Source organism: Arachis duranensis, chromosome 8, assembly GCF_000817695.3.
Source record: "Arachis duranensis cultivar V14167 chromosome 8, aradu.V14167.gnm2.J7QH, whole genome shotgun sequence".
NCBI lineage: Eukaryota > Viridiplantae > Streptophyta > Magnoliopsida > Fabales > Fabaceae > Arachis > Arachis duranensis.
Window position 1 is genome coordinate 23,332,405 of NC_029779.3, and position 26,879 is coordinate 23,359,283.

The 26,879-nt window shown below is 35.3% G+C and overlaps 3 protein-coding genes across 3 annotated transcripts; 1 reads left to right on the forward strand and 2 right to left on the reverse strand.

Annotated features, from left to right (window-relative positions):
• Positions 1–556: 556 nt before the first annotated feature.
• On the reverse strand, positions 557–2,239 carry LOC107461534 (EID1-like F-box protein 2). Its single transcript, XM_016080057.3, has 2 exons — positions 2,069–2,239; positions 557–1,359 (listed from the first exon to the last, which is right to left on the reverse strand). Exon 2 carries the CDS (start codon positions 1,348–1,350, stop codon positions 604–606), a length of 747 nt encoding a protein of 248 aa, XP_015935543.1. The 5' UTR covers positions 1,351–1,359; positions 2,069–2,239; the 3' UTR covers positions 557–603.
• A 15,904-nt stretch (positions 2,240–18,143) lies between these two features.
• LOC107461520 (protein HOTHEAD) lies at positions 18,144–22,317 on the forward strand. Its single transcript, XM_016080040.3, has 6 exons — positions 18,144–18,337; positions 18,725–19,103; positions 20,377–20,687; positions 20,887–21,272; positions 21,380–21,948; positions 22,035–22,317. Exons 1-6 carry the CDS (start codon positions 18,241–18,243, stop codon positions 22,087–22,089), a joined length of 1,797 nt encoding a protein of 598 aa, XP_015935526.1. The 5' UTR covers positions 18,144–18,240; the 3' UTR covers positions 22,090–22,317.
• A 170-nt stretch (positions 22,318–22,487) lies between these two features.
• LOC107461505 (receptor-like serine/threonine-protein kinase ALE2) lies at positions 22,488–26,355 on the reverse strand. Its single transcript, XM_052252723.1, is given in 10 exon segments — positions 22,488–22,746; positions 22,748–23,173; positions 23,279–23,522; positions 23,609–24,001; positions 24,127–24,417; positions 24,517–24,888; positions 25,008–25,115; positions 25,257–25,364; positions 25,460–25,762; positions 25,851–26,355. Coding segments are annotated over 10 exon segments (2,397 nt in total). The 5' UTR covers positions 25,930–26,355; the 3' UTR covers positions 22,488–22,673.
• Positions 26,356–26,879: the final 524 nt, after the last annotated feature.

The following is a 26,879-nucleotide window of genomic DNA, read 5'->3' on the forward strand; positions in this document are numbered from 1 at the left end:
TAATATTTTTTACTTTTCCTACAAAAATTTTATCAAACACTCTAAAAAATATCTTCTCCTAACAATTTATGGCACTCGAACAAACACTAATTCCTAATGGCTTGTTGAGCTGAGAATCCTATTCTTGTGACCTCTTTTTCAGGGAATGATGCTCATAAATCAACAAAATATTTGAGTTCTAATACCTCTAAAAACGAATCAAGTTCCAATTGAATCCAGTCACAAATGAATATAACCCAAACACAACCCCCTGCCCCCTTTCTTTCATTTTATATTGAAATAAAATAGGAAAAGAAATACTTCACGAATAAGTGTTTTACTGTTTTTTAACAAAATCTTTAAACTATTTTTTTAATAATAGAAATATAGAAATTTTATGAAACCAAATACAAAATCTTTTAAATACAGAAATTTTATATATTTATATTTTATTTCTTTTTCCTCCTACATTTTTTTTTTCTTCTCCTCTTTCCTTTTTTTTTCAAAAGGTAAAAAAAGGGAGAAACATAACTAAAGAAAATAAAAGAAAAAAAAAAGGAGGAGGGAGAACGAAGAATATAACAATTTTACAGAACAAGAAGATACCAGCAAATCATTCAGGTATCACTCCAACTCAGTTGCTTCTTCTGAATCGGATAACGGTAACAGGGTACAGATTCCGAGCATGTGACCGTTCAGGCATACATAATACTCGACACAATCTTCATAGGAACCCAACCTGCAACTCGCACTTTGAGGGATCATCTTAGCTTGCAGCATGCTCCACAACTTTGCCTTACAGTAAGGGCAAACCTCTCTTGGATGGAGCTTGGCACCTTTCTTAATCAACATCTTCCTGACCTTCGAAGTCGCAAACGACTTAAAAACTCCACGGAAAAATCCTATATCTCCTTCCTCGCCCTGGTCAAGATGCTCGCAAGGATCAGACACATATAAAACATCAGTTCTACATTTCGGCAAAAGAAAGCTCTTTCCGGATGTTCCAGAAAATCGAGTCTGATACACAAAATGACCAGGGATATGAATGCTATTGAACAAGCCACCTTTCTTGCATCCTGAACAGTATAATAGCAGCTTCCCTAGGGCTCTCCAGTTCCCATCAACACTGTGACTTCCACTAGATTGCAGATCAAGCATCATCTTTGGAGCTCTCGTTCGACAAAACTCTTTCCATAGAACTCGTTTGGCAAAATCATCAAACCATTTGCACACACTTGACAGAGCAGCAATTAGCTTGGGATTCCAATTCAAATGTTGAAACACTAAAAATAAGACATTTTCACTTAAATGTCCTTTTGTGCATTGACAGCTAGCTGAGTGTATGCAGCGAAACTGCTTCGTGAGAATCATTCTCTTCACCTGGCAGAAATGAAAGACAAATTGAAAAACAATTTAATGATACTAGGTTCATGAAGAACACTAAAGCACATACACCCTTTTAAGAATTCACTGGATCAAGCTGATTTCTATAGTAGTTCAAGACACAACATAAAATAAAATCTTTCTTCTTCCTCTAATTACATGGTATATCTCCAACTTGCAGTGATGGTCATTTCAGTAACTTAGTCTTACACTCTTACCCTCCACAAAACAAAATATCACCTACCCTTTCTCCTTGAGGAGATGTGAACTTATCCATGTCTAGAATCCCTAACTAGCTGGAAGACCCTAAAACAGATGACAATTTTCAACTCCAACAACAGAAAAAATCCATCCACATTTAAAAATATAAATAAAATAAAGCCTTTTATTTTTACAACAGCAATTTGGGAATGTCAGTCACCCAAATATCAAATGGAAACGAAATTCTTATGCACATCCAAGAATAGAAATGCAGAGGAAGCTAAAATGCATAGTTGCTAAACCCTAGACACAAAAAAACCGAATTGACCCAGCTCGACAACTCACACAATGAACAATTAAAAAACTTGGAGGAAGAAAAACAGCATCAAAAGAAACCGAGAGTGGAATAGATCATAAATCACAGCACAGCTACTCGGAATTAAAGATCCAAACAAACAAATAAAGAAAAAAAGAGAAGAGCTTGTGGCAATTAATAGTGACTCACAGTGAACTCAAGTCAGCTTTGGGCATAGCCACCAAACCCTAGAAAAGACCAGCACTGCTCTGCATTCCAAATTGTAAATGCAAATCCAATAAAGAAGCACAAGTAAAGTTTTATGTTTATGCTTAAAGCTTAATTGGAGAAGCTAATCTTACAGCAAAACTTGGCTGACAAAAGCAGAACAATAAAATAATAATTAATAAGAACAAGATGTGGTAATTACTAATTAGTAATTAGAGGCGTAAGCAGGGGCAATATGGTCAAAAAGTGCATAGAATACGCGGAAAGTAGCAGTGGCAGTGGCAGAGATGGTATTCTATCGCTATTGGGTCAATGGGAGGGCATTTTCGTAATATGCACCACACAGCATATTTTCTGATTTCTCCCTCCAAGTGTTCGGTTCACATTTTCTTAGAATACCTTTTAAAGATTATTTTTTTATAATAAAAATATATAATTTTTATATTTATTTTATTTGTTTAAAATAAAAATCCTAGTTTTAACCTAATTTATTTCAAATTAATTTAAAATTAAATTCAAAACTTTGAAATAAATCTAGTAAAATACTAATATTGAGGGCTTGTTTGGACATCATTTTTATCTAAACAAAATACACATAATACTAAATTTTAATTTTTTCGTCAATGTCTCAAAATTTTAAAGCAAACGCTATGTTAAGCACCTCTAGGATTTACTCAAAAACTAAACAAATATATATACTATGTTTCTTTTTTTAAAAGAAAAAAGATAAAAAAAATAGTATATATATGAACTTTTTTATGTTTATATATAGGGTGAAATCTATCTTGGTCACAAAATCCATCTTCCTCCAAGAAATTAAAGCCACCTCTGACCTGTTTCTTCAATTTGAGTTTTGACTTTTGATAGTAAATTACTATATTATTGTTATTTTCATTTGATAATTAATGTTGAAATTTATTGTCTTTAGAATCTTATTTATTCTTATCCTTTGGACTTTAGACTTTAGAGGCTTAGCTTGGCCATCTCCTCAACCACCCAAGTCACTCACTTTCCCTTTCCCTAGAAATTAGAATCAATCAATTTCATGCAATGTTCATCGTAAGGTATTCAATCATATCATCCTCAAATTCATTGCTTGCATATTCTCCCATTATTGTTCTTCATCTTTTCACCAAGACCTAGAACTAAGGTCATTAAACATGGTTTTGCGACTTACTAGATACTAGTTTATATATATACAAGCTAAGGTAATTTTCTACTACTTTAATGTACATCAAAATCATTTACTAGTATAATATATATATATTAAAAATAAATTAAATTTATTAATAAATATATTAATGACTAATTTTAATAGCTGATCTGGTAATTATTGTTTCTTTACCCCTAATGTTGTATTAATTAATTTTTTTTTGTCATATTGCTACTATTAGAAATAAAATATAATGGCATAATTGAATTCATAACTAATTCCACTTACTATATTCCGAAATTTCCTTCTGGCATTTCATATATATATATGCCCTCCCGTAATTAATAATTTCCTTATGACATTGCACATCCACTTGATATATAAATTAGGGTGAATCCTATAATGCCTATAATGTGGTGCTTATTTACTAAAAAGAATTAAAAGTTATTATTTTATTTAAAAGATATAAAAATAAATAATTTTTAAAAAATTAAAATTTACTACAAAAAATAAATTAGACAACATTTAGACAAAAACTCATAGACACCATAAAATTGACCATAAATTAGAGTATAAATGCTCCTATGAATATGAATATGATTATGGTACAAACTATTTATATCCACAAAACCTATCCTCATTTATGTTCATACGTATACTATGTGAAAGGACATATACGTGAAAATCATAAATTTTATTCAAGTAGTAAAGTACGGCTCTATATACTCTTAATTCGTGATTCATTGTGCCACGATTATGAAAGGTTCTGAGTAGCTGGAAATCAAGTAAAACTTAAAAAATAAAAAAATTAATAAAATAAAATATTTGGCTACTTGATTGAACTGAAAGAAGATCGAATAATATATAATATAGGGAATTAGAAGATATGATGGTAAAATAAACTTGTGTTATTGTAATATTAATTTGACTAGAATCATCCATAGAATTCAATAATGCAATTAACGTTACAAATGAATAAACTTGTATTATTTTAATAATAATTTGACAAGAATCATCCATAGAATTCAATAATGCAATTAACGTTCCAAAACATGGCATTTGTAATTATACTGTATCTCTGAGATTTCATACAAAATTGAGTTATATCTTGATATGACTTATTATGAAAACGGCTCTATTCTAACAGAATGCTTCTCATAATTTCACCACAAAATTGACTATACGACGATTTCGGATAAAAACAAATAACTAATTTCACACTAATTGGGTTATAAATCAGGCACAATACCAATGATAGAGAAGAGGATAAATTCATTCTAACAATAACATACTATCAAACAATATCCCGATCATAAGCACGCTTTTATTTAAGTGATTCCTTTACTGATTTGAGTGTCGGAGTCCCTTTTGTAGGTACCACACTCGGGTCCGAGTTCACGAGGATATTTCCGGTTTGGTTCAAGTTATCAGACACATTGGGATTAACGTGAGGCCGACACATAGCTCGGGAGGAGTATCATTGCCAGAACATTTGGTATCCACCGTGGGACCGCGCCTCACTTTTTAATTCTTTTTTATATAACCCCCTATATCCGCCTTGTACTCTCTTTTCTTTTCAGAAACTGAAGCATGATGGATCACTCAGTGTCTCAAGCCCCTCGAACCAACGTTGAATTAATGGCCGCTAATGCCATTCTACTAGCCGAAAACCAACGAATGGTCGAACTCTTGGCGACAATGCAGAATAATGGCGAAGGAAAAGACAATAATAAGAAGGCAGACAACAATCAACACGAGAAAAACCAGACAGAATCAAATGCAAAGACGGGGGAAACACCCCCAAAACAGAAAGATGACGGACCAATCCTTTCGCGGAAGAAATAATGAGTTTTGATGTTTCTTAATAGTGACTCCGATCCCATCTTGTGCCGATCATTTCCAACCTTTTTAGATGGAGCTGCATTATTATGGTTTTCTAATTTACCTGCAGGTTCTATAACCAGCTTTGACGAGTTCGCCAAGTTGTTCATAAATCACTTCGTAGCATCCAAAATTTATGTGCAAGATTCAAACTACCTCAGCACGATCAAGTAAAGATAGCACGAAAGCCTAAAGGACTACATGACACGATTCATAACAGCAGCCATGGAGATCCCTGACCTCAATCCAGAAGTACAGTCGCATGCCATCAAGAGTGGTCTTCCAACCTAGAAAGTTCCAGGAAGCTATAGCTGTTGCCAAACCGAAAACATTGGAGGAGTTTCGGGACATGGCCACTGGACAAATCAAAATAGAAGAGTTACATGAGACTCGAAGGAGCGAGAGACAACCATCGCAAAAGGAAGAAGACAAGTCGTACAGGTCCCACAATAAGGACTCAAAAAAACCTTTTAAACTAACTCCAAAATTTGATTCGTATACCAGGTTCAATACCAAGAGGGAGGACATATCATTAAAGAGATACTACACAATAAACTAATAAAGCCACTGAGCAAAGCGGGAGCGTATCAAGACCAGAAGTATGTCAACAAGAACAAGCATTGTAAATTTCACCAAAAGTTTGGCCACACCACCGATGAATGTGTGGTAGCTAGAGAGTTGTTGGACAGATTAGCAAGGCAAGGCTTACTGGACAAATATGTCACTTCCAGAAGTCACAAAGAATCAACTAGGGACACAGACATGCCGAACTATAGTTTCGATCGCAAAGAAAAGGGGATATGGCGTGGCCCGGTTGAGACCCCTGCCTCCAAAGGAGTCATAAATTACATATCGGGTGGCTTTGCTGGAGGCGGAGTCACTAACACAGCCAAGAAGAGAAGCTATCGATCCATGATGACAATGGAGCAATCTCATCAAAACCCACCAATTTCGACCTCAGCCGCCCACATCAGTTTCAGTGCTGACGACTTTAAGTCTCAATCCCCGAATTTAGATGACCCAGTAGTGATCTCAATACGCGTGGGAGAACTAATCATAAATAAGGTCATGCTTGATCCAGGGAGCAGTGCCGATGTCTTGTTCTACTCCACGTTCAAAAAGATGTGCAGCTAAGCGATAAGGCATTACAACCATCAGGTGGAGAATTGGTAGGGTTCTCAAGTGAAATAGTCTCTGTATCAGGTTACATATGGTTAAGAACAACACTGGGGGAACCCCCAAACTCAAAAACACTAGATATCCAATTTCTGGTAGTTGATTGTGTTAGTCCTTACAATTTTATTTTAGGGCGCCCGTCCCTTAACTCTTTCGGACCTATTGTCTCCACCATTCATCTATGTGTCAAGTTCCCTTTGCAGGATAACATAGTGGCGACAGTGCATGCCGACCATAAGGAAGCCAGACAATGCTACAACGCAGGGTTGAAGAACATCATGAAGGAGACCATTCCGAGAATCCATTCTGTATACAACTCAAAAAGCATTCTCACCTTGGCCGAAATAGACCCAAAAGATAGCAACAATCTTCCCGCCCCAACGGACGACCTGGAAAAGGTACAACTCGGACAGATAAATCAGTTCACTAACATCGGTTCAGCTTTCTCTACAGGAACAAAACAAAATCCTGGTAGGCATATTGAAGGCCAATGCCGACCTATTTACATGGACCTCTACTGACATGCTAGGGATCGACCCGAGCTTCATGTGCCTTAAGCTGGCAGTCAACCCTAACGCTCGACCTATAAGACAAAAGAAACGCAACCTAGGCAAAGAAAAAAGAAATGCAGTAGCGGCAGAAACACAGAAATTACTTGATGCAGGTTTTATCCAAGAAATCCGCTTTTCCTCATGGCTAGCAAATGTGGTCATGGTTAAGAAGAGCTCGGAAAAATGGTGAATGTGTGTAGATTTCACAAATTTGAACAAAGCCTGCCCAAAGGATTCTTACCCACTGTCGAACATTGACAAGCTAATAGACAACACCTCTGGATCAAGTACTAAGCTTCATGGACGCCTATTCTGGTTATAACCAAATACAAATGTACCCAGACGATGAGGATAAGACGGCATTTGTAACTGACCAAGGTAATTTTTGCTATAAGGTAATGCCTTTTGGACTAAAAAATGCAGGGGCAACTTATCAGAGACTGATGGACAAAGTCTTTAAAAATCAAGTCGGATGAAACATCAAAATATACGTCGACGATATGGTCGTCAAATCAAGTTCATAGAGACAGCACGAAACCGACCTTCAGAAGATTTTTCAACAACTCCGAAGATACAACATGAGGTTAAACCCAGAAAAATGCGCGTTCGGTGTACAAAAAGGCAAATTTCTCGAGTTTATGCTCACAAACAGAGGCATAGAAGCCAATCCCGACAAGTGCCAAGCCGTCATAAACGTGCAGTCACCAAAGACAGTCAAGGAAGTACAACATCACATAGGTTGCTTAGCCACTCTATCCATATTCTTACCAGCTGCAGCCACCAGATCCTATCATTTCTTCAAAACCATGAAGAAATCAGACAAATTTGTTTGGACAGAATATTGTGAAAAAGCCTTTTCCGAATTCAAAGATATTTTGGGGTCACCACCTATACTCAAGAAACCAAAGAAAGGTAAACCACTTTTCGTATTTCTTTCAATTTCAGCTAACACTATCAATTCCGTGCTTGTGACAAAAGCAGAAAAAGAGCAACACCCAGTATACTTTGTGAGCAAAGTCTTGCAAAATGCCCAGACAAGGTACCCGATGATAGAAAAATTAGCTTTTGACCTGGTTATCACTGCCCGACGTCTACAACATTACTTCCAGACACACCCGATTATAGTTCGGACAGGTTACCCCGTATACCAAATATTATCATGGCTGGACTTAGCAGGAAAACTGACAAAATGGGTAATAGAGCTCTCTGAATTTGACATCTCATACCAATCCCGAGGATCACCCAAACCCCAGGCACTAGCCAACTTTATCTCAGAATTTACAAACGAAGACGAACCACCCAAAAAATGAGAACTATACGTCGATGGAACATCAAACAAACACGGATGTGGAGCAAGAATCCTCCTAAAAGACGATATTGGAGTCCAGGTCGAGTAGTTAATAAAGTTTTTTTTTTTCGAAACGACCAATAACCAAGCCGAATATGAAACTCTCTTAGCAGGCCTAAGGCTAGCTAAGGAAGTAGAGATCTCCAGCTTAAAGGTACACTGTGACTCTCTCCTTGTAGTACAATAGGTAAACGGTCATTTTCAGGTACGAGATTCACTTTTGGAAAAGTATTTAAACTCGGTCAAAACCATGATGAAATTTTTACAAAATTTTGAAATACTGTATATACCTAGTAGAGAACAAAATTGTAGGGCCGATATTTTATCTAAATTAGCTAAATATAGGATAACTGATCAAATAGAAAAATTGAATCATCTCACACTAACAGAACCAAGTTTAGTTACCAAATATGTTCTAAACGTGTCACAGGAAGAAGACTGGCGAAGCCCATTTATTCGCTACCTAAAAATTGGGGAAACACCAGAGGGTGAAAACCTGAGGACATTCAGATATAAAGTGAACCATTATACCCTATTAGGGGCAGATCTATACAGGCGAGGTTCCAAACCATTGCTGAAGTGCCTTGGCCAACCAGAAGCAGAAGCTGCCATGGAAGAGGTACACGACGGGGTCTACAGACACCATACCGGAAGTAGGAGTTTGGCTACAAAGATACTCCGAGCAGCATACTATTTGCCGGCATTAAGGAATGACTGTAGAAATAAGGTGCAAAGCTGTGATGCATATCAAAGATGTGCACTGCTCATCCACAACCTGGCCGAGCTATTACATACCTCAGATGTTAGCTGGTCATTTCACAAATAGGGGTTGGCCATACTCAGACCATTCCCAGTTTCAACAGGATAGGTAAAGTTTCTTTTGGTAGCCATTGATTATTTCACAAAATGGATAGAAGCACAGCTTCTCGCGAAAATAACAGCAGAAAAGGTACAAAATTTCATTTGAAAATCAATTATATGTAGATTCGGTTTACCTAGAGAAATCGTATATGATAATGGCAGACAATTTACGGATAAGAAAATTGCTTCATATTTAACCGACCTGCATATCAAACATTGTTTTTCCTCCGTCGAACACCCACAAACCAATGGGCTCATGGAGGCGGCTAACAAGGTTATTTTGCAGGCCTTAAAAAAGAAATTGACATATGCTAAAGGGTGCTGGGCCGAGCTTATACCAGAAGTGCTGTGGAGTTATGAGACAACACCCCAAACCACAACAAATGAAAGCCCGTTCCGACTAGTCTATGGTGCAGATTGTATGATACCTATTGAGATCAGCCAAGGGTCTACTCGAACCAAGTACTTCGACGAACAGGATAACTCGGAAGCCAGATCGGCCGAACTTGATCTGATAAGTGAAGAACGAAGCCTAACTAAACTAAGGCAAAAAGCCATGCGAAAGCAACATAATAAAAAGGTACGACCAAGAACCTTAAAAGAAGGAGACTTGGTACTAAGGCAAATGGAAGAAGTTCGAAAATCACCAGGACATGGGAAGCTAGCTGCTAATTGGGAAGGCCCCTTCCGGGTCTACAAAGTCATTGGAAAAGGAGCATACTCTCTTGGAACACTAGAAGGAACAGCTATCCCAGCACTTGGAATATTTCATCCTTAAAAAATTATTATAATTGAATCTATATTGTAAATGTGAAGTGGCCAGTCACTCTTTTTCCTGATCACGAGGTTTTATCCCTGAGGAGGGTTTTACTCGGACAAGTTTTAATGAGGCCGACCACCTCTCACTTTTCTCGAAGGACTGACTTCGCATACAAATAAATTTATTGCTTTCTACTCAGTTATCCATATTTCAGATTTGTCAAATCAATAGTATCAAACCAACAAAACCAAGTTGGAAATTACATTCATATTACTAAATACTGAAGCCAACCATACACGTCGGACAACGAACTCTAAAATACCGATTTGAAAATTGGTACCTAACAAAAGTCAAAACCAAGCCATGAATTCCAAACTGCAAACATACTTGGCATAACAAATGAAAAAGAGATCTATTTTTCAAAAATGAACAACCCCCCAAAACTGGTCCTTATCTGACAGTTCACGCAGATATATCACTATGAATTATCTAACAACGAAAGAGAAACTGGACTTAACAGTCATTCATTTGCAATTTATAAAACATCACAACAAGCCTCGGATAAAGGCAGAATTCAAAAGACTCTGAACAAATCGGATAAAACCAGTTCCAAAATAACTACAAACAAAATACAGATACACAAATATTTTTCAAATTGGAAGGGGAGTATTCTCAGCATGCTCCTCGCCGGCTTCGACATCCGCAAGCTCCCCATTAATAACTACTTTGGTCACGTCGAGTTTTCTCACATCAAAGTTCGGAGAAAACAACATGACTTGGCTGATGGCACGATCAAAACCAGCTACGAACATGTCCATCTTCTCCTCTTCAAGCTCGTGTATACGAGAGGTCATCTCACCTTTAGTCTTATCATTTTCCTTAATCTTAGCTTGCAACAGTCTAATTTGTTCTTGAAGACGAGAAACCTCATTTTCCCTCTCCTTCATTTTTGAGGTCACATCAATGACGACCTCTTCCTTCTCTTTTAGCAAACGCTATAGAGTTAATGCCTTGTCCACCATTACCTATTGTTTCGAACCTAACAGTTTGGTAGCACGCCCAACACACAATAGCTGAGATGCGACAATCTACAGAGAGAAAGACAAAATACAATAAAAAAAATTCACAGAAACGAGCAAAAGATCAATAGAAACACTCACCTGAATGAACTTTCCCATTCCCTCAACTCTAGTCCGACGAGTGAGACCCATGTCTCCAGGATACTGGGACACACGATCCGCAAGCTCGGAGATTGGAAACTGATCATTCCATACGGAATGCGGATTTGCCCCAGGTATAAAACCATGCAGTTTACGTTGCCTTTCAAAAACAGACTTCATAGTAGCACCATGATCACCTTCAGAAATCATTTCCAGAGACTTCTCCGACCCAGTCCTCCCCTTTTTTGGAGAAGGAGGAGGCTGAGCGGAGGAATAGGCAGCATCCCCACCCGCCTCTTTCACAACACCGAAAGCACTACCACCTTTCTCACCTTTCTTTTTCAGATACGCTTGAAATTTGGCCGAACTCAAATTTGGAACCCTACCACCTACAACAACAAAAGGCAGAAGATGAATAACAACAACTAAACAAAATTAAAGCATATAAAACCAGAGTTACCTATATACAGTTTCAGCCCTTCTTTGTCATTTTCCTCTTCATATCTCAATAAATCAGGAATGGACAAACATTCCCCAGCAGCAAAATTTTCGATTAAAAAATCTAAAAGGAGGTCTTCCTCCTCACTCCTTTCATTAGCTTCGAGGATTTGCATCGGTTTCGAACACCAATACAGAGGATATTTCTCTATCAGTTCACTATCTAAATAGAAAGGATATTCAAACTCCAAAGAGAGGACCTTTACAAACATAGATTTGAAATTTTTAAAAGAAGACTTATACAAAAGGAAGATAGAACGGCCAGAAAAATTACCCAGAAAAATCCAAAGCCCTTTCCATACCCCTTTTGATTGAAAGAAAGAAAAGAAAACATTCAGAGTAGCAGGAAAATCCAGAAAATTCATCAGACATTAAAATGCATGCAAAAACACCTAGGAATTAGGATGTAACTGTGACGGAGCACGGTTTAGCTGAGTTAAAACCTTACATTCGAAATCTGAAAAGGAAAACTTTACATGCAACTCAGACAAGCAAGGGTCATACATATAAAAATAAACCCAATCCCCTCTCTTTTCGCAAACTCTCTCCTCACTGGTACAAGGAAGAGATTCAACACGGATACCAGAACCTCCCCTAACAAACTTTAGATTTTCCAACTCACGAAGTGACTCGGCATCGCAATATGACGAGGCAGAATTTTCACATCAACGTGAACCCAAAGGTAAGGGTTTTCTTTGTTCACTTTGACAACTTTCAAATTTTCTTTCTCTTTTTCTTTAGCCATTTTTCAGAAGATAACAAAATAGAGGAAACAGTAAAAAGACGAGAAGATGGTAAGAAGATGAAAAGACTAACTTTTGAAAGACATGTCTTTTCACACTTATGAAATTTTACAACTGAAGTTGTGATTTGTGTTTTTCCAAAAAGAAAATGGTAAAGGTTTAATTACAACACACTACTTTAGTGAAAAATTGAAAAATAATAATGGCGCGCCTAATGTGAATCGATCCGGATCCAGCTTAGCCAAATAAAAATTTATTGCGGCCTAATTAATAAGGTAAAATTTTTAAACCATTTTTATCTCTATTTTTAAAATTCATTTATTTTCAAAAACCCAAGGTTGAAACGCGCGTTAAGTTTAGGGGCTACAGTATTCCACCTCAAAATACCAAGGTATAACTCTACAAAAAAAAGCTCAACTTGCTGAACTACACTCCAACAAGTCAAGTTTGGGGGCTGTGTAATGTACCCCTGCGATCTCGGACAAAACTGAGTTATACCTCGACACGACTTATCATGAAAATGGCTCCATCTTAATAGAACGCTTCCCATAATCTCGCCACGAGATCGACCACGAAGATCTCGGATGAAAGCAAACGACTAATTCCACACTAACTGGGCTATAAATCGGGCGCGGTACTGACAATAGAGAAGAGGGCAAATTCATTCTAACAATAACATACTATCAAACAACGTCCCGATCATAAGCACGTTTTCATTTAAGTGATTTTTTTACTGACTTGGGCGTCGGAGTTCCTTTTGCAAGTACCACGCTCGGGTCCGAGTTCGCGAGGATATTCCCAGTTCAGTTCAAGCTATCAGGCATATTAGGATTGACGTAAGGCCGACACATAGCCCGAGAGGAGTATGCTTGCCAGAACAGTCATAATAGTAGTTGTAACTCCGTAATTATATATATTACAAAATTACTTGAAAAACCATAAAAAATCAATCTAAAACCATTTAATAAAATTATCTTATTTTGTTTAATTACTACTTCTTTTATTTTTTAGTTACTACTTCTTTTATTTTATATTCTTTAATTATTATTAAAATAATTAAGTAATATTAGATATGATAATAAGTATATAATTATAAATATTATATACATAATATTAAAGAACTACCTCAATAATAAGAAAATAAAATTGCATTTAATATGAACTAATAATAATTAAGAAATACTTAACCAGTAATTATTATTAATTGTTTCCAACGTCTTCCCCTAACTGTGTGTGTTGAGGGCAGGTGGGGACTTAATTAAAGGCTTGATCCTAGTTTTGGAACAGTTGGAACTTTTGCCTCAAATCTACAAATATTGAATAATAATTGTCTAATAGCTAGGTTTTTATTGGATTTGGAACAACCAAACCAAACCAAACCAAAATCATCATATCGAATATTTTGTCTTTTGATGTGAGTGAGGGTGGTAATTGGGGGTTGCACTTCCATTTTCAGCCAAAAAGATATTATGAGTAATACTTTAAATAAAATTTTAAAAATTATTCAAATAAATATTTTAATTTTTACGAAATTTTAATCATCAAATTAATTTTTTATTTTTAATTTTGTTAGATAAAGTAATTTTTATGTTAAATTTTATTAAAAATTAGATAAATTAATTATTATCATTATTTAATAGAGACATAATAATTCTTAAAAATTATTAAAATTTTAAAATCTATCTTTTGATTATATATAAATANTTAGAAATTGATTTAGATTATTACTCACATCTTAATTCCAACAACTTAGCTATATACTAATAACAATTTCGCTAACAATTTCACTAAATGAACAATGAAAGTTATAAATAACAAGTCGTATTTTTGAACTCGGTATTCAGATAATAATTTATTAATTAAAAATATAAATTTTAATTTTAACTTTACCATTTTTTTAATTCGTTATTTGCATTTATTTATTGTATGCGTTGTTCTTCTATATTTTCTCTACTAATAATAGCTGCTACTAAAGCTTCTTTTTTCTTGTGCATGCCATTCTTGTTTGTTTGCGTGTTGCATGTGCATATTAATAACTCTCTTCTGTGTGGATGGTGTTGAAATAAATAGAATATACACTAAGTAGGATACATCTTTTAGTCAAAGCTATGATCTATAATATTAATATTTGAGTTCTAATAATTATCATTAGAGTTTGGTTCTTCAATGCTCATAATGCACCACACTAACCAAATTCTTATACACAATTTATATTTCAAAAAAATTTCCATGATTATTATTATGCTAAGAGCATCATTGGTTGAGGAAAATAAAACTCTTCATGATTGAATCATCATCATTGAATTTTGTAGACGTTTGGAACTATAAATTTAGACTACAATATATATAGACATTTAATTTGAGTAACAAGGAAGAAAAGAAATTAAAACAATAACAAGGCGATGACAACTACAACTAACTTATAGTACTGGCAGTTAATTAACATTTATCAATACATGATTTTCAGATCGTTTTGAAACGTGCAATCGTAGTATATGTTTTAATTTATGCTCTTCCTTCTAAGGAAAGTGTTGTAATTAATTTCATTTGTCTTATTTTCCTATAACTATATGTGTGAGTGTGTGTGTGCATGCTTACATGAAGATAGCACGTCATAGTTAATTAGCGTGTTTGAGCAATAATAATAATTGTACCAACTTAATCTACTAATTAATCAAATAAAGAAGGAGATTAATGTGTGAATTTGGGTCCAAGTAGATGAACTAATATAACGGGTCATTCATTGTTGTAAGCTGTAACCCTAAGGCCCCTATGCCAATAAGTCACTAATCAATAATGTTAGAATATTATTAGCATCAATTAGGATCAATTAGTATTATTTAGTACATCTAAATATTTATTATAGGAGATTACGTCCTTATTATTACGATTCTCTCAGTACCTATAAATATCCTTTCATATTGTATCATTCTAGACAACTTGAGTAGACAACTTGAACACACTCAATAATATATCATTCTTTCTCCAGTTTAGTCACTTGTTTCTAACATGGTATCAGAGCCATGGTATCCTCCTTGAAGAGGATAGGTTGTTTCCCTTGCGGTGAAATCACCGTACCTTTTGTATTTTTTTTTCTATGTCATTCTTCTTTCCCTTTTGTCACTCCTTTGATACTTTTTCACCTTACCGACTAGCCTATTTTTTCTGTCTTGTGTTTTTTTTCGAGTCGTATGATCAAACACAATTGTCATCCGCTGCTTACCTATTCTCATGAAAAAATCATATAGTTTTCGCTCTTTTTCGACAGTTCCGTATGCCTTCTCTCGTGGCAGTTCCGTCTGCCTTCTCTCGTGGCAGTTCCGTCTGCATTCTCTCGTGGCAGTTACATCTGCATTCTCTCGTGGCAGTCCTGTCAGCGTTTTCTTGTGACAGTTACGTCTGCCTTCTCTCGTGGCAGTTTCGTCTGTATTTTCTTGTGGCAGTTTCGTCTGCGTTTCTTTCTGGCAGTTCCATTTGCGCTTCCTTTAGACAAGCGGCAGTTCCATCTGCGCTTCCTTCAGACTAGCGGCAGTTCCGTCTGCGCTTCCTTCAGACAAGCAGCAGTTCCGTCTGCGCTTCCTTCAGACAAGCGGCAGTTCCGTCTGTGCTTCCTTCAGACTAGCGACAGTTCCGTCTGCGCTTCCTTCCGGCAGTTTCGTCTGCACCCATTTTATCAATTTATGCAGTTTTTTTTCTCTTTATTTTGTTGTTTTAAATAAGTTTCAAACTCAAGTTGTTACTTGAGTTTGAGGGGGGATGTTAGAATATTATTAGGATCAATTAGGATCAATTAGTATTATTTAGTACATCTAAATATTTATTATAGGAGATTACGTCCTTATTATTACGATTCTCTCAGTACCTATAAATATCCTTTCATATTGTATCATTCTAGACAACTTGAGTAGACAACTTAAACACACTCAATAATATATCATTCTTTCTCCAGTTTAGTCACTTGTTTCTAACAAATAAAATAAAATAAATCACCAAAAAATGCCGGCAGGGATGCCCACTGTTGACTATAATGATCTTCTCTAACCCAAATTTTCTATGTTGCATTGGAGTGTGCTGTGTGCATTCACAAGGAAAAACCATGTAACTAAACTTCACAACTCTTCTAAATTATTTCATCTTTATGCCGTCTTTATTTATTTATTAGGATCCCATACTATCTAGAATAACCATTCGAGTACTAGAGATAATATATATCTTCCCAAACATGATATCACTCATTTTAAAAACTTCAGGTGATAGAAAAAAAATAACACTAATTGTTATATTTCTAATACTCCATAAACTTTCATAGTACATATTGTACAAATATTCCATTGATTCCTCGTATTTTTCCTATTTATTAATGTGATTAATTACCCAACTACGTTTCTCCCCTAAAGCTTAGTATTGGAATGCCCACTTATAAAAATTAGAGAATATTATTATTTTATATTACACATTTTAAATGCATCTATTTTTCAATAGTATTAATAGTTTAATACCATATACTTTATTAAAATATTAGAAAAAGAAATATGTGCATGCCTCTAGACATTTTTTAATTTTGATATTGAAAAAACTGATGTGTTATTCACTACTATTGAAATTATTTTGAGTGTTATTTAGGAAATGTGAAAGATAACTATTAACAAATCAGAGAATCTGATTTAGTATGACATAAATTGGAGATTAGGTTTTTTTAAATCCTCAATTCTGACCTACTGATTAGGTTTTTAAATTTTTTTTATTTTTTTAACTACAAAATTTACCCTCCAATTTGCTATACACTTGACAAAAAAAATTTTCGCACACAATATCTAAGGTTCAATTTGTTCATCAATCAAATTTAAATACAAATAAGAGGCTAAGTTTTTTCTCTCTCACTCGATTTACCCTTCTATTTGTGTATTGTTGTTTTAAAAAAATTTAACTCCATATCAATACAATACACTCCAACAACCCATAACACGTATAGTAATGAAAATCCATTACAAAAAAATGAGCCGCGACTATATATCTTATCAAAATTGCTGCTTATATTACCACTTTGTCAACCTATTTGCATGTATATTAATTTTCTAATAGTCACAAAAAAATATATTAATTTTCTAATATTATTTCATCAAATTCTACTAATAATTTAACTCCAATAGAAGTACGTGCAATACAATTTATATAGATACTACAAACAAAGACCCCTCTCCTCTCTCTTCCTCCCTTTTTTTTTTGTATCCACCAAATAAAGTTAAATATGAGGCCTAGAGACCTGAGTGAGGGAAAAGAATATACATACGTATATACACCTCAAAGGCTCAAACAGTAAGCGACCTAACTAACTAGAGGATATAAATGTAGCAACAAGAGGAAAAGATGCTACTAGAATTTACAAGCCATATATATATACATACATAGCTAGATTTAAATGTAGCTAAAGAAAAAGGAAAAGATATATAGTATACAGTAAGTAAAGGAAGTACTTTATATATAATTAACATTGATAGATTTGGTGGCATAATAAATGTAGAGCGTTATTACTCTTACTTGCTCGTGAGCTGTCTTTGTATGATCAAAGTGGTAGATGCCATCATCGATCATCACAAACACAAAAATGCCAAATCCAACGGTCACCCTTTCATCCTTATTAAATGCAATCTTCATTCATTCGCTCATGTAGGTACTAGTAATGCATCTTGTTAATTCACATTACTAACTGTTTTATCTTTAATCAACTTGGATTATTATTAGAAACAAAGTCAAACATAATAAGCATCTGTATGTGATGTAATAATCATTGATAGGTTGTTATGTATGTAGAAGTAGGGTTAGGAAAATGGAGATCACTAATGATGGTGACACATTTAATTTCGTTCTCATTAATTATTATCATCACATTACTGGAAGTATATAAATAATTGAAAGTTTTTATAATATATATAGTCACAGAAAACAAGGCCAACCAGAGAGAGACACATAGAGTTTGAAGAAGGAAGCAGAAAGTTGCATCGATCTTGAGCTAGAGAGGCTCAATGGCTTCACTACTACTTAGTGCTTCTGTCAGATCATTTTTCCTCTTCTTCTTCCTCCTTCCACTGTGTCTCTTCAACTTTCTACCTCTCTCTCAAGGTTCATAAACTAAATCCTTTTAATTTCTCACATTCCATTCTTATTTTATGATCTGATCTGATTTACTAGATCACACACAGAAACATTATTCAATCTACATTTTTCTTTAATTTGTGGATGGTGATGCATATAATATACCTATATAATCGTATCTTTTTTTTCCATAATTAACATGCAACACAACTCTTCTTTGACTTTATATCTTCTCTTCTTATACTAATAAGATGATAAGTATTAATGGATAATTTAGATAAATATAAAGATATTATACCAATAATATTTTTATATTTTTATAATTAATTATAAATACAAACTGTCTTGGATATACACAAATTTTTTTACATTTATTTAAGCAGAATGAGCTGACTAATCAATTAACTTGTACAGGAAACGATAAGGAATGGAACCATGGATATGAATTCATAAGGAAGGCGAGCTCATTCTCATCGTCACCGTCGGAATCAAGCAGCAGCAGCAGCAGCAATGGCTACGATTACATAATAGTGGGGGGAGGAACGGCAGGATGTCCTCTAGCAGCAACGCTATCGGAGAAGTTCAGTGTGTTGGTGTTGGAGAGAGGGGGAGTCCCTTTCACGAACCCTAATGTGTCGTTTCTTGAGAACTTCCACATCACACTGGCGGACACCTCACCAACCTCAGCATCCCAATGCTTCATCTCAACCGATGGTGTTCTCAATTCAAGGGCTAGGATTCTTGGTGGTGGTTCCTCCATTAATGCTGGCTTCTACACTCGAGCCAGTTCAAGGTATACTGCTTTATTATTATTACATACAACCATAACACCTAATTTTTCTTTCCAACTCTTTTCATTTTTAAATTTAAACCCTTCATTTCTAATCATTTTAAGATGCTTTAATCAATTTGTACAATAACACTATTAATTATCTTTTAGAAAAATATTCTGAAACATAGAGAATATTATTCATAATTTCTTAGTGTGGGTTTAATTTGCGTTTTTATTTTTCGTATTTTTCATTTTCAGAATTTTGTAGGAAAAAAATTATGGTTTTTATTTTTTTATAAAGTTTTTAAAATAAAAATACTAAAAATGAAAGGTAAATCAAATGCACCATTTTTCTCATATATATTTTTTAAATAGAGCATAATTATATTATTATATATGCATGGTGGAATAAAAGAATGGGAAATTTTCAAATAGAACAATATAATAAGTTGGTGTCTTGATTACATACATAATCATGACTAAGATAATGAAGCGCTTGGTGTTTTGGGTTAATGTGGTTAATAATGTTGTTATTACTTCAATTTTATATCTCTTTAATTTATTCAGTTGTCAAAATAGTTTGTGTTAAGGGATTTGAAATTAGGCATATCACACAACTACAAAGGCAAATTTTTAATGAGAATTTAGATGTAAGTTGATGGTACTATTTATACACCGCTCACCTATAAAATAGAAGTAGTGTGACCATGTATATATGAAGAAATGCGTCTAGCATTAGCATGAAGAGACTTTTGGGGGACCCCTATGGCTATCAATTTACCTTCACAAAGTTAAATAAATTTATTGCTACACATGCATACGTAGTAGTAATACTATCTCTGTTTCTATCAATTTTCATTTTCATCAATTAATGCTCTCTCTCTCTCTCTCTCTCTCTAAATATGTGGTCCTTCTTAATCCTAACTTTATTTATTCCATGGCACTACTCATAATCCATTTTTATCAAAGTTAGAATTTGGTCTTAATTCTAAGAATCAAACTCATCACATTCTTATATTAATGGCTAATGTTGCAATGCTTTGATTTCCGGTTGTATATGGTTTATCATGTGCATGTGAATCACAAGTAGGTAGGTACCAATCAATTAATTCACATATCTTTTTCTTTCTTCTGCTCTTTATAAAACTTTTTAAATGTCTAAATGTGAATTTTAAATCTAGCTAAATTAGAAAGCTACCTAAAACAATTAATGCAGATGGAAACTATGAACATAACAGAATGATCTCTTCTATCTCAAAGAAGGTCTTTTAACAATTGAACAATAAAAATGCAGATTCATAGAGAAGGTGGGGTGGGATTCTAAGCTGGTAAATGAATCATATCCATGGGTTGAGAAGCAGATTGTTCATCGTCCAACGTTTTCAGCTTGGCAGAGAGCAGCCAGAGACAGCCTCCTAGATGTTGGTGTCTCACCTTTCAATGGATTCACCTATGATCACAAATATGGAACCAAGGTTGGTGGCACAATCTTCGACAGATTCGGCCGCCGCCACACTGCCGCCGAACTTCTTGCTACCGGCAACCCTGATAAACTTACTGTTTTGGTATATGCCACTGTTCAAAAGATTGTTTTTGATACAAGAGGTGAGAAACTTGAAACCACATATGTCTAAATTGAATGGTGAAAGTTGATAGATAAAACAGGTTAGATGACAGTTTGGTCAAAAATATCAAATCATCTAAAATTCTTAACTATTTGGCAATGCAGCAGTTTACGCCTTTTATTAGTATAGTACAATTGTATATGACATGATTGAATGAAATGGCAATGATGTCCTTGTAGGAACAAGGCCTAAGGCTGTGGGGGTTATTTTCAAGGATGAAAAGGGGCAACAGCATCATGCAATTCTAAACAATGATGGGCAGAGTGAAGTGATTGTGTCTAGTGGTGCAATTGGGACTCCTCAAATGCTATTGCTCAGTGGAATTGGCCCAAAAGAAGATCTTCAGAAGTTGAACATCCCTGTTGTTCTTGACAACCATTTTGTTGGGAAGGGCATGGCTGATAACCCTATGAACACAATCTTTGTCCCTACTAAGAGACCAGTTAAACAATCACTCATTGAAACTGTTGGTATCACCAATTTGGGTGTCTACATTGAAACTAGCTGTGGTTTTGGCCAATCCAATGACAGCATTCACTGCCATCATGGCATTGTCTCAGCGGAGGTAACTAATATATTCACTAAATCTACTTAATGCAGATACAAAATAATGCTAAGGAATATAATGTAAACACTATGAACAACATTTAACATGAAAAAAACTTAATACAGATTGGGCAACTCTCCACAATTCCCCCCAAACAAAGATCAATAGAAGCTGTTCAAGCTTACTTGAAGAGCAAGAAAGATATACCAGTTGAGGCATTCAGGGGAGGTTTCATTTTGTCAAAAGTTGCGAATCCTTGGTCAACAGGAGAGCTCAAGTTAGTTAACACCAATGTGGAGGACAACCCTTCTGTGACCTTCAACTACTTCAGCCACCCATATGATGTTCATCGCTGCGTCGAGGGGATTCGCTTGGCAACCAAGGTTGTCCAATCTCAGCACTTCACAAACTTTACCATGTGTGATAGACAGACAACAGAGAAACTGCTTAACCTCACTGTGAAGGCTAATGTCAACCTCATTCCAAAGCATGTCAATGACACACAGTCACTAGAGCAGTTTTGTAGAGACACTGTGATCACAATTTGGCACTACCATGGTGGCTGCCATGTAGGGAAGGTAGTCAATCCTGATTATAAGGTTCTTGGTGTTGATAGACTCCGCGTCGTCGACGGCTCAGTATTTCCAGAGTCACCAGGAACTAACCCTCAAGCTACTGTGATGATGATGGGAAGGTATGTAGAATTCTATACATAGTGACCATGACACTTCACCTTTGTTTTTCATGTCAATAATCTATTGTTATTTATGTTTGTAACAGGTACATGGGACTGAAGATTTTACAAGACAGGTTAGGGAAATTTGATGGTATATAAGTGTGTGCATGTATGTGAAGATTGTGTCTATTAAAGTGAGAAAAAGAAAATTGTGTCATATGAAGATAAGAAGAGAAGTATTAGTTTTAGGACTGGAAATTAATGTATTTTGCTTGTAATTGACCAATTGTCAGTGAAGAGTGATTGTTAAATAATCAACGAAGTTTGCTTTTTTTGAAGAAGAAAAACTTCTGTTTATGTACTTATGTTCATATATGTAATAGCCATCATTATTTATTTGCATGATAACTTGGCAAGTTCCAAAGACAGTGGAAAAAGAAAAAAACTCTAAACTACTTTAACGATAACAACATAAGAAGAAAAAACTGACATAAAGAGCAACATAAATAGATTAATTCCATACAAGGATACAAGCTTCATTCATTTTGCTCCTGAAGTTTGAAACACCAACTTCCGAATATAATATAACAAACAATGAAATTGTCAATAGAATTTGCATTGAGGCAGTGACAAATTTAATGGGATCAAGGCCATATTTCAGTTAAAAATTCATGCTCACTGATAGTCCCTCTAGCAAGATTTATCATTTTCTACCAGAGATGCATCTTCTTTTCCCTAATGCACTAAACATCTTCTATGTTGATGCATCTATCTGACTCTTCACTAGCTTCATAGTCATTCAGGGAGTTCTTACACAGAAAAATCCACTCTCTCATCTGAACTTTTGGAAAATTTCCCTTGTACATCATCTTGAAAACTTGCCTGTCCTGCATAGTCTGTCTCCTCAAACTCACTGCATACCAACTTCAAGGCCTGCACAACTTCACCCATGAAAGGGCGTTGAGTGACTTCTTCTTGCACACACATGGATGCAATGGCTGCGACTTTTAGTATGCTGTCAAGAGAAATGCTGTGCTTTATATCCGGGTCTATAATCATCTCCAAACCTTCTTTACTTGTGAGAAGCGGACGAACCCAAGCAACAAGGTATTCTTGACCAGGCGATCGCGACCAGTCCACAGGCTTTCTCCCGGTTAGGAGCTCTAGGAGGACTACTCCATAACTGTAAACATCACTTTTCACAAGAAGATGTCCTGTCATTGCATATTCAGGAGCTAGATACCTGCATAACAAGATGTCAATGAGCTGAAAAATCAGTTTCACCTTAAGGAAATTTAATAAAGATGATTATGTTATAACATCTTTGGATGTCACATATTAGTATTACCCAAATGTGCCCATAACATGTGTGGAAATGTGCTTGTTTCTCTCATCAAGTGCTGTTCTAGCCAATCCAAAATCTGATACCTTGGGTGTGAAGTCATGTTCCAACAAGATGTTGCTGGACTTGAAGTCTCTATGTATGACACATGGATTTGAATCTTCATGCAGATAAGCCAATCCTCGAGCAGCGCCAAGCGCAATCTTCATCCGTGCATCCCAATCAAGTGGACCTGTTTCCTTGTCTGAACCTGTGAACAAATTGTGCATTCAAAGTCAGTATCTGAGAAGAAATCATGGTTTGAGTTTCAAAATTGACGAACTATGATTTAATTACCATGTAAGTGGGATTCTACACTTCCATTAGGAACAAGCTCATAGACAAGGCAACGACTCTGTTTCTCAATGCATATACCTATCAATTTAACTAAATTTCTATGGTGCAGACGGCTAAGCATCTCAACTTCGGCCAAAAATTCGCGGCCGCCATGATGATCATCCCTTTTGAGAATCTTCACTGCAACATCCCTCCCATCTTGTAGGCCTCCTTTGTAAACAAGGCCAAAGCCACCTTCTCCTAATATTCTTGAAGAACTGAAGCTATTTGTTGCTTTCTCTATTTCATTCAAAGTGAATATCTTAGCTGATCCTGCATATGCTATTGTTCCAGAATTGGTTGAGGTTGATCTAGAATTCACCATGTTCTCATAAGGCAATGACCTGGCAATGCCTGCTTTATTCATATTGCAAATTAGCATGTTTTTCCAGCACTTCAAACTTCAAGGAGAAACATTTTACAAAGGAAATAATAACCATTTTCTATACTTGTCTTTTGTTGAAAGTTCCATTACTTACCTGAATTTTTGAAAGAGGGTGCAATTATAACATCTGTAGCTTGTTCAGTTTCAAGGGCTGGACAGTGGCATTTCAATAGACAAAGCCAAGTAACTCCAAGGAACAGAACAGAAGCTGCAAAACACGACAACACGAGCATACCAACCGTTCTTTCGCCATTCCCTTCTTTTTTCTTCTTATTAGAGACATCAACTCCTAAAGGCTTTATTAAATTCCCATCATTACCAACAGCATCTGGGTCAACTATACCAGAAACATCAAAAGGACTTGAAGGTGGAGAAGGTGGAAGACCTGCATCATCATGTGTTATCCAAAGTATGAATGAAACTAAATATATACAATATAAGTTTAATTTGTAGATAGGCAAGAAACTTGGAATCAAGGCATAACCTGGATAATGAACATAGAGTACTTCATAGGCACCAAAAAGGGAAGCATCAGTGAGAATTTCTTTGTGCCAGAATTTCTTGTATATCAAGAATGCTGTTGTATCATCAAACTTAACTCCTTGAGGTACCAAATTTAAGAGAACAGTGGTTTTCTCTAGTTGATGATTTGCTGCATTAGCTCCAACAATGCGAACCTGGTTGCGACTCAACAAAAGACTGGCTGCAATTTCCTCAGCTAGCTTGAAAACCAAAGGGAAGAACTTGTATATTGCAATGCTGATGTGGAGTTTAACTTGAAGTGGCCACACACAACCACAAGGAGATCCAGGAGGTGTGTTTGTCAATGGCTCTGAGCAAGTCACCATCATGCAATCTAAAAGGAATAGGATCAATATAAAACCTTGTTTGTTTAAATTGTTGAAAATGAAGGAACTAGTAGTGTCAATGAGTAATGTAAATAGTTATAGTTCTGTAAAAGATTTAGAATAATACCCTTATTAGGTGGTGGAGGTGGAAGAACCAAAGCATATGCTGGTGGTGGAGTCTTTATCTTATTCAATGATGAACCTAGAGGTGAAATTCTTGGGGAGGGAGAGGGCACTGACAATGGACATGGACAAAGCATAACAAACATTGAGGTGGTATGAGAACATATCTAATTAGCAATCAGGTTAGAAAAAATATCAGAACATAAAGCTAAAAAGAATGAACACAATGAGGGATTTACTTTATACTTTATACCATTCAAGTGTTCTGATAAAACTGATGGTGATGGTGATGGTGCAGGTGCAGCAGAATTCCAGCTTTTTGGTGAAAATAAATGAGGTTGTGATTTGAAGACTGAAGTACCTACATTTTCAAGGAATTTCAGAGGAAAAAATTTAAGTAATTTTGGCATGTAAACATGAACAAATCTGAAAGTTGTGCAACAGTTTTAGTCAAACCTTGATGAGTATGAGGATTGTTTGGGTAGGTTGGCTCAGGAGTTTGGTTTCTAAATTTTCTTTTGTAATTGTGGTGCTTATGATGTGATGATATTGGAGAATCCACATAACCATGAATCCACATCTTTGTAGGAGCTTTGGAGAATGACTTGGATGGTGAAACTGCAGTAGTTCCATGAACTCCATAAGATGCCTTGGAAGGAGGAAGTGCTATAGATGCAGGAACTCTAGAATATGATGACTTAGATGGTGGCAATGCAATACTTGAATGGCTTCTGACCCTTGAATGGTGCAGATTTGTTGCTACAGAAAAAGAATAAAGTTTAATCTTGAAGTTTTCATAGAAGATCATACATATATATATCCATAGTAAAACTAATTCAGAACAAACCTGCATATTGATGAAGCTGTGGAATACAGAGAACTAAATGTAGCTTGATTAACAGGAATAGTATCAGCTGTAACCCCATTTTGATTCTGAGGATCTCTGAGTTTTCAGGTACAGTCACAAGAAGAATAAAATTAAAGAGTTTGGTAACAGAAGAAGCAGAAGCAAAATGTGGAAAGTCCTACAATTAAAGCATACCGACAATGCTAACCAAAGTAATAACTAATTATGCATTCTAGTCATGGAAGCATAAGGAGAAATGTTTCCTTCTCTTCAGGGCTGAAGAGCCTCTATTATTTGTTGAAATTAATCACATGATAGACAAATTCTGAAAATGACAGTTCCCTGATTCTTCAGGAAACACTAATAACAAGATCAAATGAAAACAAAAAGTAGAAAATAGATTGGTGGGGTAATTGTAGAAGCATTGTAAATGGCATAAATTTTGGCCAAAACAAAGAGAGGAGGATCATTGAATTATGTCACTAACATAATTCAACACAATTAAGACAATCACCATCATGGGATTCTATATCCTAGTTTGAAAACTAAAGATTGATACCTTACACTATAGTTTCTACAATTTAGACTATTTTTTAGGCTCATGTTTCAATGTCTTTCTCAGTAATCATGACATCATAGCTAGCTTAAGAATACTGAAAGTGGAATTCAGGTCCCACAAGTTGAAGAAGTGGCTAAATCTTTTGAACTTATGTCTTCTGTTGTCTGAAGTCTAAACCATATGCAGTAATAGTATTCAATGTAATATGAAAAAATAATGAAGGCCATCATGCATTGCTGGACATTGTTCCAATTATTGTGACAATAAACTGAGTATGGATAAAAATTCAATTTCCAAAATCCAAACTGTATCAATGGTAGTTGGATGTTATATATCTCTTGTTACTGTACTAACTTCACCCTAACGTATTATGAATTTTGTGTAACTACTAATATGTAAAGAAAAAAAAATCTCACATCAAAGAGTAAATACTTGAAAAAAAAGTCTTATAAATAAGATTTTATGTTTTT